Source organism: Pollicipes pollicipes, unplaced genomic scaffold (genome assembly GCF_011947565.3).
Source record: "Pollicipes pollicipes isolate AB1234 unplaced genomic scaffold, Ppol_2.1 Scaffold_3087;HRSCAF=3621_pilon_pilon_pilon, whole genome shotgun sequence".
Taxonomy (NCBI): domain Eukaryota; kingdom Metazoa; phylum Arthropoda; class Thecostraca; order Pollicipedomorpha; family Pollicipedidae; genus Pollicipes; species Pollicipes pollicipes.
The window spans coordinates 32,348,870-32,362,192 of record NW_023596225.1 but is presented as its reverse complement, the minus strand read 5'-3'; the positions used below and the strand labels follow the sequence as shown (position 1 = coordinate 32,362,192).

General features: G+C 57.5%; 2 protein-coding genes and 1 long non-coding RNA gene across 4 annotated transcripts in view; all 3 read right to left on the bottom strand.

Moving 5' to 3' along the window:
* Positions 1–690: 690 nt before the first annotated feature.
* Positions 691–2,931, bottom strand: LOC119090047 (dimethyladenosine transferase 2, mitochondrial-like). The gene is made up of 4 exons (XM_037212842.1): positions 2,850–2,931; positions 2,331–2,470; positions 1,030–1,167; positions 691–840 (listed from the first exon to the last, which is right to left on the bottom strand). The coding sequence occupies exons 1-4, from the start codon at positions 2,929–2,931 to the stop codon at positions 691–693; spliced, it is 510 nt and encodes a 169-aa protein (XP_037068737.1).
* Positions 2,932–3,354: 423 nt separating this feature from the next.
* On the bottom strand, positions 3,355–6,018 carry LOC119090654 (uncharacterized). Its single transcript, XR_005093277.1, has 3 exons — positions 5,936–6,018; positions 4,132–4,516; positions 3,355–3,481 (listed from the first exon to the last, which is right to left on the bottom strand). It is a non-coding gene; the product is annotated as an uncharacterized LOC119090654 (long non-coding RNA).
* Positions 6,019–8,036: 2,018 nt separating this feature from the next.
* LOC119089476 (SRSF protein kinase 3) overlaps positions 8,037–13,323 on the bottom strand; it is a 31,501-nt gene continuing 26,214 nt past the window's right edge. For both annotated transcript variants that reach the window (XM_037212187.1, XM_037212189.1), the window contains 7 exons: positions 12,830–12,992; positions 12,026–12,553; positions 11,467–11,565; positions 11,368–11,391; positions 9,338–9,450; positions 8,686–8,956; positions 8,037–8,311 (listed from right to left, as the gene is read on the bottom strand). In XM_037212187.1, the coding sequence (XP_037068082.1) occupies positions 8,130–8,311; positions 8,686–8,956; positions 9,338–9,450; positions 11,368–11,391; positions 11,467–11,565; positions 12,026–12,553; positions 12,830–12,992 (1,380 nt within the window). In that variant the 3' untranslated portion in view covers positions 8,037–8,129. The remainder of the gene's footprint in view (positions 8,312–8,685; positions 8,957–9,337; positions 9,451–11,367; positions 11,392–11,466; positions 11,566–12,025; positions 12,554–12,829; positions 12,993–13,323) is intronic.

Genomic DNA, 13,323 nt, shown 5'->3' with positions numbered 1-13,323 from the left:
GACGGGAGTCATGAACACATAGGGCTTAAAACAGGCTGACTCACTCATACAAACGGTACGTAAATACTTCCCAGAGCATACATCACGTTGGGAAGTCTCTAAGCATACAGCCTCATACCAGTTAACCACAACGGAATCCGTAACCGAGATCAAACCGAGAAGCGCATCAGCACGCAATGTCATAACAAGTACGACATAAAGCACGTGAACTTGCGCAGAAACACGCCGATTTCAATCAAGCATGAGCGCGCATTACACAGACAGCCAGTAAACTTCCTGCCGCTATCACAACCTCATTCAGTCCGGCTCCAGCTCCTCCCCGGCCTGTTTTGCCGGCTTCCGTCTCCCCGTTTGCACGGTCGTTAAGAAAATGGAAGCAGTTTTTAGACAGGCAAACGTCCTGTCCGAGATCAAAGCGCTCAGACGACTGAATCTATCTTCTCTCACAAAAGCCGAACTCCATTGGAATACGTGTGCGAATCTAGAACCCTTGCTTCTACATAATGTCGTAAATATTGAACGACACTAATTAACTTCACTAAATAAACACATCTTAATAGAATAGCTCATGCATAGGTCGGTAGAGCTTCAGTCGCGCATGACAAAGACTCGTCGACGGCGCCTGGAAAGTCTCCAGTGACCTGGCGCCCGCCCCATCACACACCGACTCAAGCCGCACTGCTCAGGCACTCACTCAAGCTGCGGGACGATACGCCTCCTCTTCGAGACGGTGCAGTGGCGGATGAAGAAGTCGAGGTTGGGCAGCTCCGAGTCCGGCAGGCCGGGGTCCACCTTGGGCGTGTACCGGATCAGCACCATGTCCATGTCGGTGAAGGACACCTGAGGCCCACCAGCCGGTCAGACGGCGGCGACGGCACGCGGCAGGACGGCAGTCAGTCCACGCGGCAGAGAGCGGCTGGGCATCGCCACGGCGACCACGCGGCCGGCTCCAATCATCGGCGCGGACGCGACATGCCAGGCCAGCACACCTCTTGCGGCAGTCGCGGCCGCAGCCGTCGCAGTACTGACCCGCTTGCGCGCCATCATCCAGGGGTAGAAGTGTTTGGCCGGGACCCGGCGCAGCAGCTCCAGGTCGAAAAAAATCTGGCTGAGGATGCTGTACGGCCGGTACGCCCGGCCGCTCATGTCAGGGGACGAGGTCAGCCTCTGTTGAGAGGGTCGACGCACAATTAGTCAGCACTGGCACACCACGGCGGTACTGAGGCTGCCAACACCACAAGGGCGACGACGGAATTCTAACATCAGCTACAGAAGCCGGGACCAGCCAAAGTAATAAATATCAGGTAGAACGAAGTTTAGTAAACAAATCTCCCGTACCAAACTAGAAATACACTAGATATGCGGTGTAGACTAGATTCCTAGTTTAAACTAAATTATTCGGCAGCCGGTGACTTAAGGTAGCATGAAAGTGCCACACTGAATGTATCCCAAATCTGAATGAATGTCGTGCCCAGACTTTTGCAAGAAGCCCTCAAGGAGCTGCACACCAAATTTTACTGACAGCATGTATTGGCTGATGACAAACAAATAAGCATATTCTATGGAAAACAGGTTGAAAACCTCCGAAACGCTCCACCTTCGAACACACAACCTTCTGATCAAGTAGCCAGCGCGTTACCGTTTGAGCTACGGAAACATCGTATTCACCGCGAATGTCGGAAAATTCACGGAGCACCGTTCACGAAGAATTTGACCTGGTACGTCGTAAGAGCCTAGCGTCTCCAGACAAAAAAAAGTCAACGGAATGGCGTAGAGACACTGAACAACCTTTCTTTGGTGCCAGATTCATCGAAACTGGCCGGACAGAACTCGATTAATAGCTCTGTGACTGGCCTTTTACACGCGAACCCAGCCGACTGGTAGTAACAGTACGCCGCAGAGCGGTTGTGCTGCCAACGTACTTCAGTGGGGCCGGGGACCAGCCCCAACACTTATGCACCGTTTGGCAGACATCTTCCCGTATTGCACGGTGACCGACGTTCAAAACGCAACCGAGCGACGCCTCCTCCACTGCTGGCATGCTTGCCTCACTGACGGCGGCTACAGGTCCGATTTACAGCTGGTACCACGGTGTGACCAGCTGCATTCTAACACACGAATCGAAGGAGCGCCCTTCCAGTCATGTTCTTGTCGACGCATTCGCCGCTACGTCAACGCCGCCGCCACCTCCTGCGCCACCGGTCATGGCGGCGTCAGTGAAATATGTCCGGAGCGCGTGGGATTCGATCCCGGGTCCTTCAACACAAAGTCGGACAAAGGCATCCTCACGGCGGGTATCCCCCCCCCCCCCCCCCCCCCACAAGGCTCACCTCGACCTCGGAGCTGGGCACATACACGACCAGTTCGGGTCGGCCGAACTGGAACAGGTGCTCTCGCTCCACCACCGTGCGCACCAGGTAGCGGAAGAACGTGCTGCGGTGTGCCACGCCCACCACGCGCAGGCAGGGCCCTATGGGACCGGGCCGGCAGTTAGCGGGGCGGGGATCGAGGGTCATGGCTCCAACGCAGCAGGTCCGGGACGAGTTCATGTTCACCTACCTCGCTGGTGCGACCAGCCATCGCACGTCGAATAGAGCCGTCTTTGAACACACAAAGGTGTGAGGGTTGTGGACAGACGTGAGCAAATGCACTGCATGTCTTCCAAGCATATTTGCTGCCTCACTGTCTCCCCACACCTATCAGAAACTCGACCACCAAGCTATAACTCGACTTGCAAGCTCCGACGGACGATCTCGTCCGCGCTCCATCTCACACAAGCCCTCTCCCACCCTTCCCGACGACACCAGGGCTGACCACGACTAGTTCCCCCCCTCCCCCTCGTCACTGACCCTGGTGCCAGGGGCGCCAGCTTAGGCCATCCAGTGCCTGCTGCAGCCGCGCCTCTTGGCCGTGCGTCGCCGCGCCCCACATCTTGGGCAGTTGTAGCAAGTTGAGCGGTGTCAGTCGGACAGCGCCGCCCGTCTCCTCCTGCAGCTCCTGCCGGTACCGGGTGTCGCCGTCGGCTGACTGACCATTATCAGCTGTCAGTTGACCAGTTGCGGTGTCAGCCAGTAGCAGGTTGTCACTGCACCGCCCCCTGCCTCCCCCACGCGTCAAGGCGAGACGACCGTAAGTCTCAGACCAGCCAGCAGACACATGACTGGTGATATGATCTACCCTCGGGGTGGCAGGACCCAAAGTCCTGCCACTGGGTACCATACACTGAATGTGTACCACACGCCTAACGAAACGCTTCGATATCCCGGCCCCTCCAGGCTCTTCAGATCCCCGCCGCGCGCCTGTCCCAGTAGCCGCACATAACCCACCAGCACGCTGCTGCGGAAGGCGGCGGCCGGCTCGAAGCACGTGATGTGACGCACGCCGGCGCTCAGCAGGCGGCGGGTCAGCACGCCCGGGCCCGGGCCCAGCTCCAGGTGCGGCACATGGTGCTCGCCCGGGTCCAGGCTCTGCACGAGCCGGTCTGGGGACGGACCACGGCACCAGCGTCACCAGCGGCACGGCCGGACGCGACGGCGGGCGGCGCTCACGACCACTCGAGTTGGAAACGGACGCCACGCTGACCCGACAGGCAATAATTGTACATGAAGGTTGAGATTGAAGTACTGAGCATCTAAATCGGATTCGACGGAAAGCGATTTAAATCACAAGCATAGTATTACAATCGCGTAACCACGCCGCAACAATTTGCAAACGACCTTTTCCTGACATGTAAAAAGTAACAACACGACTATGATGCTTTTCACCTTAGCTGTGATCACTTTTCTGGTTCACCACTTTCATTAAGCAGGCAGAATGCTAGTTGGATGTAAGGTGTCATTTACCAGGCATAGATGCGATGCTCAGACAGCCCCAAAGAAGACATGACCTTTGGCGTCTGCCTCGATCTCACTAGACCCAGTTCTCTACATTCCTTCACCCATACTTATGATCCAAAGATGGCTTACACCTGAAAATTTTTATCCAATCTTCACCTTCTCATCGCATCTCATCTCGCCCGATAGTCCTGTCACACCCCACCTGTGCATTGCTCACGGCTTGCTGGTCATCGTAATTATATTTACAATTTCAAATACAATATAACAATCATAAACTACCAGAAACAGTGCTCACCAGCTATGGCATTGTTGATGATGTACATCATCCCTGGGTCCTGCTTCCGGCAATTCAGTTGATCACTATACTGATGCAATATATCTTGCACAGCCCTTGGCTCTTGGGAGACATGATCAGCTAGAATTTCTTTTTTTGTTTTCTTCTTATAAGTCCGCTTTGCCTTTTTTCCATCTTCTTTGGCTGGACTGTCATAGCCATCATGTTCATCACAATGTTGCTGTTCATCACACTTTTCCTCTTGGTTTTCAAATGCTTTAGTAGCATTTTTAACTTTCTCTGGAGCAGCAGCTTGTGTAGAGCATGCCCTTTTCATTACGAGGCTGACACAGTATGATACCCTGGATGGGTATGCACTATGGCTGAACATTTGGCACATCAGCTTCTGAGAGTGAGAGAACATCATCTGTCAATACAGATTGTCAGTTCAACTGCACTTTTTGTTTATTCTTGACAACAAATGTAACAAGCAAACTAATTTTTGTCTGGACTGCATGTATTGTCAGGAAGTATTAGGTAGCTTCAGGACATGCCAATGCTATATGTCTGTCCTGAAAGCTTGGTTGGTTTAGAGCACCTGCCTTCCAATCCACCCACCTGTGGTGGACTGGGTTCCAGTCACTTTGGGCACTTGTTAGCTGCCTTTGACTGATATGTCCTCAGGGCAGTGGCAGTGGTCATGCAAATGGTTCCAGTGGCATCAGGGGGCAGGACAGACTGTGCCCAGAATTGTGGCACATTAAAATTTTGTTATCAAACTCTGCTGTTCATTTGAAATTTCATGATCGGATGGCAGTGGTCAGGGTTCGCATAACAAGCACTGTCTAGTGTGAGCAATCCAGCTGCAAGCCAGCCTCAGCAATCCATCCATTCAAAACAAAAACAAAAATTAAATCACAAGAATGTATAGAGCAGTACTATGCACTTCACAGCACCCACAGGCCAGAGCTGCAAATGCACACTAATGGCAATGTCAGGAGAATCACAGAGCTATTAAACATATGATATAACCTTCCATCAACTCTTTCTTTTAGCTTGCACAGTACCAAATGGGCCATTTCAAGGTAAATTAAATTAGCCTAGGGTTTTCAATGACAGCACTGCACACAATAGCAGTCTCCGGTCCTCACTGCTCCAGGAGATGCTGGCAAGTAGACAAGATATTCAAAGTGCTATCAAGAAGACTTGATGCTCCAAATGAAAAACATAACTTTCAGATCAAGGTGGAAAATGGCATGCACATGCAAATGGTTTAGAATCTTCCATTGATCCCCCATGACTGAGCTTGTGATCCATTAAAACTAAATGCTCATACACAGAATTCAGTCAAAAATTTGCCCATGAACATACCACATTATATTTGCACCAACTCATTTTTAGCTTCTCAGGCCAGGTGCTGGATCACAAATGAGCCTTTGCTATGACAATAAAAAAATAAAGATGCCCATGACCAGTGATGTATCACGTTTTCCACACCTCAATTTAGTTCCCAATAGCTATCTGTTGGAGATGGTGCCCAGTTCTTGAACCATGAAGCAGCCAGGAACCAGAATTAATGCAAAATGATCCAGTGCATCAGAAGTTCAGAAAGAACCAGTTTCCACCCTAGCATTTTCTAAAAAAAATACTGCAAGAATTAAGACTGTGCCTAAAATTATGGTGACGGATTCAGCATGCACCAACATGTGGCATGAAGTTATTGGATGGTTTCAAAACGAGGCCCAGGATCCAGGAGGTCTATCATGTTTAAGCACTAGTACACGACCAAAAGGCACACGAGAAAAGACGGAAATTTCGTTGTTACCTTCTTGAGTAATTGACGCATATTCCCCGAGCTTGTTAAAACGCTGTGAACCAACATAGGCCGAACAGCTTGAGCCATTATCCCCACATACGCGGTCCAGGGCGCAACTTATGTGCTTGCGCGCTTATTTTGTCATCAATGCTCAATTCATGCGCGTGTGAGACAGATATAGAAAAGCACGTGCAGCTAAATCGGACCGACCCTACCAAATGCAGCAATCCGCTCTCTCAACGATCTTTCTCCGCAGCGGTTGCGGGCCCGGGACATCTGGCTATCTGGGGATTCAAAGCAGTCAGTGCAACAGTGTATCCGCATCTGAGATTGGAGGTTATCAATCGTCATTACAGGTGTTAGACTGGAATCGAGGGGGCAGCTGACTTGAAAATTCAACAGGAAAATGTAGAAAGTGTGCGTTCCCCTGGCAAACACGCAAGTTTGAAATGTCCCTTTTTTTGAAAATTGAGGGGATTCTCCCCACCCACATCTCCACCCTCAATGGTTCCAATCATTTTGGTATCGTTTACCTACAAGCACTATAAATTTTGATATATAAGAAAAGGTTCTGATGCGTGCCACCCTCACATGTCTTGCTGTGAATACCAATACATTATCTTGGGCAAACCCGGAATGGCCGGCCCCTCACCTACGGATGAGCGTTTTAACATTGGGAGAGGGATGGGGTTGTGTCAGAAACTATGGAACAATCCAGCAGTGAATGGATGCTACTGCGTGGCATAGATAAGGCATGCAAAAACTAGCTGGCGGCGGCCATTTTTAGAGTGCTGCCAAATATCTGCGTGGGTTCCACACGCGCCTCACGGGACGGACGTACCTAGGGGGGGGGGGGGGCTAGAGCCATTGCCTACACGAGCCACGATGTTTTTGCTAGAGATACAGAGTAATTTCGCAGGAATTCCATTCCAAGTGCCAGGAATTCAAACAAATGACTTTTGCCCTTCCATTGAGGAAAAGTTGGCATTTGCCTGCTTCGCGGCGCCTGAATATTTCACCCCAAATGTCACATTTCCAAATTTGGATCTGTTACAAAATGTTATTTCCGAGGCATGCATGCAGGGTTACCCGGCACTAAGGTTTTGATCCTTGTGATAATGGCGTACCTTTCGCTACGTGGGCATCGCGTACATAAGGTAAGAGATGGCACGGTTTTGGTGCCGTGGTGTAAGCGTTGCTAGTCTCATCTTCCCTAAATTATCAACACGAACCAGTAGGCGCACAACGCATGCTGGGTGTTACACCACTGGCCGGACTATTAGGCGGCCAAACTTTGTCGAGCGTATCTTATCTATGTATGTCGAGTAAGCATGTCGGGCGTATCCTTGTGACCACACCTGTCGAGTATATATTAAGCTTCGGAACCCCGGCCAGAGTTCTGAGGCCAGCCCCACGCGGACGCCGAGCTACAGCTCCGCCCCCCCCCCCAAACGGCTACTTTTGGGTAATTAAACGACGCATTCGACTATTCTTTGTCATTTATCAACGACATGCCCCACCGATCTCTCTGATGACCACTCACAGACGTGGCTAACGACGAAACATCAGGTCGGTGCGAGGCTCGCACCCATGAGTTATGGGCGGCCAGGCCTCCAAGCCGCAAGCCACGCTACGTTGTCCCTGTACGGCGAAATTCCGCTGAAAATGACCTGTTTCCCGCCGCTGGTTGTGCCAATAGCTTGCTTCCAAACACAAACACCTCCTTCGGAATCGAAACTTATATTAAACTACTGATTCGGATCCATCAAGCGGCAACTAAACAGAACGTGAACCAGTCGTGAAGGATAGAACAGCCGACCGAAGTGTACACCGACGTACCCAGAGGACAGCTCGGCGTGGCTCGACGCCGGATGAGGTGCCGCGTCGCCCCCGCCCGTGCGGCGACCGATCGTCCATTATCGAACTCATGCAACTGAATTCCCGCGGCGAGCCTGGGCCTGCACGCCCATTCGCTGCGCCGCGTCGCGTCGCGTCGCGTCGTGTAGCGTCACGCCACGTCACGTCACGTCGCGTCATGCACGTCACGCCGCGCTCCTCGCGACGCGCGTCACGCTCCCAGCACGTGGTCGCGCCCCTCGCGCGCGCGCGCTGGCGCGCCGCGGCCGCGCGCCCTACCCGGAGGCCGCTCGGCGTACAAAAAATATGGGCCGTCCGGGCGGTGGGCCGTCTGGCGCCGCGCAGGTCACAAGAGCCAAGGATGGCGCAGGCAGGTGGCCGCCGAGGCGCGCCGCTCCGGGTCGAACTGCAGCATCGGCAGCAGGAAGTCGGCGAAGGCGACCGCATCGGCCTCAGGCCACTCGTACTTCTCCTGCAGCACTTCGTGCAGCGACCACGGCTTCAGCTTGGTGATGTGGCGCAGCTCGCCTGCCGGACGGGGTGGGATCAGCGGCGGGTCACGGCGGGTCACTGGTCCGGTGCCGGCGGGGATCGGAGGTAACAGGAGTCGAAGGAGGTTACCGAGGCGTCAGAAGATCGGCGCCAACGAAGGAGGGGAGACGAAACTACGGATCGCACGAGCAAACCAATTGGGACAGGTGAGACCAAGACGGCCGAAGAGGCAGTACTACATGGCAACAAAGGCGTGCAAGTCAACGAATAATATTCACGTCAAATCACCAACACTTAATTGTTTCTGTCTTAAGTGCTCGCGCCGAAACGGGCAAAAAAAAACAACTTAAAAACGGCACACGTCAGCACGAGCACCAACCGCTGTTCTCCACCGACCACACCGCTCCCACCTTTCTTGTTGAAGAAGTCGCGCGAGTATTTGCCATTGAACATGATCTTCCTGGGTATGTCGCCCATGAGCTCGATGATGTGCGCGATGTGGTCCTCATCGCGGCTGTAGTTGTTGCCAGTGTGCGGCTCGAACAGGTAGTCGCCGGTGGCCAGCTCGAACGCCATGCAGGCCGTCGACCAGATGTCGGCCGGCGGCCCGTAGCCGGCGCCCAGCAGCACCTCCAGACAGCGGTACTGGCGCGTCTGGATGTCCTCCGTGAAGTGGTGGTTCTGCCGGCAGAGGCGGGGCGGGCGGGTCAGCGCAGTGTCGGAGCGGCGCCGGTACTGTGTACGAGCGGCGGTCGGCCTTGCCGCCGAGGAGATGGCGGCAGGCACAGGCCAATGCTGCGGCGCGCGGCACGATTGTGTAATAACATGACGGAGAGGGCCAGAGCCAGCTAGGCCCCTTGGCTAACGTAACACGTCAACCTGGGAACATCACCACTTCTCACTGGTCGACAAAACAGACTACGATGACAAAAGTGGCCCAAAAGAATGGTTTGGAGCTCAAACTGGCGACAGCGTAATCCCCGCCATCAACGTTACCCAACCGAAAACACCGAAACTGAAGACTAGCACCCAGAGCGGGCCCATCGCGAGCGCCCTACTCACCGTCCAGCAGGCGTTGCCCAGGTCAGCGATCTTCACCTTCATTTCGCACACCTCGTGCACGGGATCGGGCTTCTTGGCGGGCGCGGTGCCGCCAGCGCTGGGCGGCGCCGCGTCTGCGGACGGCGACCAGCGGTCAGCGGGGTTCGCGTGCCGGCTGGGGGAGCTCGCGAGGGGCCGGAGCGAGCGGACGGCCACGCCACCCGTTCGGCACGGCATCAAGCACAACACGGCTGCTCTCGTCCGTACAGGACGGACGGGAATTGTATGCAAGTGGCTCGCGGGACAGACTGCCGACACGGCCGAGCACAGAACAGCGAGCACAGCATTAAGGAAGGATGGAGGCCATGCATCAATCTCGGGATGGGATAATTGTTCGAACTATCTTCCCCGTCTGCTGTCTTAGTCATTGCTCGTACACTACACACTAATACAGCAGACGAGGATGACAGAACCATCATTCCGCCCGTGAGAACAATGGCCCCCACGCGAAACACAACGCAGAGAGTCGCATCACGTAGAGAGTCGCATCACCAACAACGCGTAGGGATCACCGACAAACTCCCTCTGCCAAGATTATGGCGTGCGCGGTGCGTCGGTCGCGGCCCAGCAGCAGAGGTAGCTCGTGAGGAGCACGGCCGCGGCGACCCAGCTTTCCGCCGGCCACCAGAAGGCCGTACCTCGGTCCAGGACCACTTCGCCGGGCGAGCCGGGCGGGCCGCCCCACGGGCCGCACGACGGAGACATGGGAACGGGCACGGACGGGAGGTCCAGGTCACTGTCGTCGTCTGGGGACACGGGCCGGCTGCACGTCACGCTCGCCCCGCCCGCCGCTGCACCGCGTCGGGATACGGAGGACCGGGCGGCGGGCGTCGCAGGCACTCAGCAACACGATGAGTCGCGTGCCGTCCCCCGCCACGGCGCCGGGCGCATCCCCCGCCGCTCCATCACGAGAGGGGCATCCCGGCCGCCCGGGCCCCGGACGGTACCCACCGCTAGGTAGCCCCGCCCCTGTCCACACCCGGAGGCCAGCCATGCGTCTGCCTCGCGACCGCAGGCGGCAGCTCTGTCCGCTGTTAGTCGCGGTGCGCCGACGTCCCCCAAGCCCGCCACGCTTCGACGCTACCTCAGGGTTCGAACTGGTGGGTTCGATACGCACTGGCGCCGCCGTTATCAGGCGCCCGGTTCCAGCCGGCAGGACAAATTGCGACGCTGCCGCCCGTGGCAGCAGCAGCTGTGCGGCTCACAACAGAGTCGAGGGACACCAGTGCCATCCATCGGCTCCAGCGGAAAAGCACTACGCCAGCCGCTCCCTCGCACTTCTGCGGCCCCTCCTACACAGGAGGGGTCTATCCTCACTCCAACCCGCAGGCTGCCCCCGCGCCCCCCTCCCCTCCCCGGGCGGACGACAAACGCGACGGGAGCACGTCCGACCTTCGTCCACGTCCACCCAGTCGTCGTCGTCGTCGTCGTCGACCTGCGCACCATCGCCGCACGTATCCTGCGGCTGGAGCGGCCGCGCCACCAGCAGCGCCAGCGCCGAGTCCGAGCGGGAGGCGCCCGCCGCCGCCGGCGGAGAGGGCGCCGTCGCCGCCGACGCCGCCGGCACTGGTCGGGTCACAGGACAGGTCAGAGGACTCGGGTGGGACGCGGGGACGGAACGGCCGACTGCTGGGATGGGGGCAGATCAGAGGCATGTGGGGACGAAGCGGCGGGGTGGTAGGATGCAGAGCAACGCACTGGCGGGTTTGACATGATCCAGGTACGGTTCGGCAGGATCACGCTGGTACTGGACAGGTCCACGACACTGGCGGGCTGTAGAAATGCACGGGCATGACGGAAAACAGGGGCGGTCCAATGGGACTCACAGGAGCACCGCCAGTTCGTCCGCGTTAGTGAAGCGCGGCGGCAGAGCAGGGGATAGTGCACTGAGACAGGACACCGGAAGGCAGGGCAGGACTGACGACACCAAGCCCGCACACCAGCCGCATCGGCCCGGACCCGGCCGGCGCGCGGCCGGGTCCCGTCCTCACCGTCAGTGGCCTGGCCGGCCACGGCGGCAGCCGGCGCCTCCTCGGGCGCCTCGCCCTCGGCCGGCGCCGCGCCGCCGCCGTGACCGTTGCACGCCTCGGTCGCCGCCGGCTCCAGGTCGTACGGCAGCGTCACCGTCTCGCCCACGCCCGAGTGCTCCACCAGCGCCACCTCCATGTTGGCCAGGCTCTGGCGGTTCGCTGCGAGCAGAGGGAGGCTCTCACGACGGAAAGGTGGCACGGCCCGGAGGCAAACAGGGTGCTCGTGCGCAGCGTTAGGGTAGTTAGGATACAACGGCGCGGCCAGCAGCCATGGCCTCAATGGCAGCACGGCTAGGAGAAGCATGTTGTCCGCAATGCCTGAGGTAGATGGGACAGCTTGGCTCACATTGAGAATGAAGTCAAAAGCGCAAAACAACATTAACGGACAAAACATCCATTCACCGCAGCGTTTCGCGGGGACAAAACACTAGACAGCGCACGACAACCTGTTACCGGCGCAAAACAGAACGAGGCCCGTCCGGCCGCGGGTCAGCCCGAGTCAGCCATCCACCGCCCACACCACTCCACGTCGCGCGACGATCTCACACCCACGCTTCTCGCGTCCCCTGTGAGCGGCTGGCGAGAGCGATCTCACGGCAGTGCCGTCCGCCGCTCTCACCCAGTTTGGCGGCCTCGCCGTTGGCGCCGCCCTTCTGACGGTCCCGGCTCGGCTCTGAGTCGCGCTTCCGCTCGGCGACCTTCTCGGCGGCGGCGCCCACGTCGGCCGCCTCCCGGGGCGTCTCCTCCGGTGGCGTCTCCTGCCGCGGCGTCTCCTCCGGCGGCGTCTCCGCCGTGCCGTTCTCCCGCGGCGTCTCCTCGCCGTTCTCCCGCGGCGTCTCAGAGCCGTCGTCGTCGCCGTTCTGCGACGCGTCTCCGTTCTCCTGGGTGCCGTTCGTCCCGGTCGGCGCCTGCGCAGGCGTCTCTGCGGCGGCGGCGGCGGCGGCGGCGGTCGGCGTCTCGCCGGCGGCGGAGGAGACTGTGCCGCCCTCGGCCGCCGACGCCTGCTCCTTCTCCCACTGCTCGGTGAGCTCGGCCATCTGCTCGAGGCGCTTCGCCTGCCGTTTGGCCTTCTTCTTCAGCTTCTTCTTCTTGTTCTTGGACAGCGTGGCCGGGTCGGGCTGCTGCAGATGTTTGGGCGCCGTCGCCACTGCGGAAAGAGCGACTCCGGTCACAGAGCCGCCGAAGGTGCGCAAGACAGCCCATGGGTGACACTGGTGACTGTGACATCACAAACGAGACAAGGTTAGTGGCACATCCATGCATGGCTACGATGCCGTCGAATGCAAGCACAGGACCCTGCGCTCCACACTCCAGCTCCAACGCGGCTGCCGAACCTGTCGGGATAGCAGACCAGCCGCCACTAATCCTGCGTCGCCGCCGCCGAAAGCGCCACTGGACGCGCCGTCCGGCCGTCGCCACTCACTGAACGAGCCGGGCAGCTTGAGTCCCATCTTCTGGACCTGGGCGGCATCGGCGGCCAGCCGGCGCACGTGCGCCTCGTCCACACACAGCAGCACGTTCTCGGGCTTGATGTCCGTGTGGATGATCTTGCACTTGGTGTGCATGTAGTCGAGTCCCTCCAGCACCTGCGGCCAAACAGCGACAGCTCACACCACCGGCAGGATGAGCCGAAGGACAGCTAATAGATGGAGACGGTACGTTCAAAGTGTGTGTGGGAAGGAAGGGGGGGGAGTGTTCAGAGGAGCTAGCGCCCCTCCGTCGGTATTTTATGTAACGTAGTGGTTTAACGGTATGGGGGTTTCGTTCTCGGCGTCCTTGCGTCACGGCCTCGATCACTCGCTCGCTGTCAGCATCCACACCGTAACATGTATGCATATATGTCCCCTCCAATCCGCGTGCTTAGTGAGCAGCCGACCACTCAGGTGGCTGGGGGGGGGGGGGGGGTCAGGCCGCGGC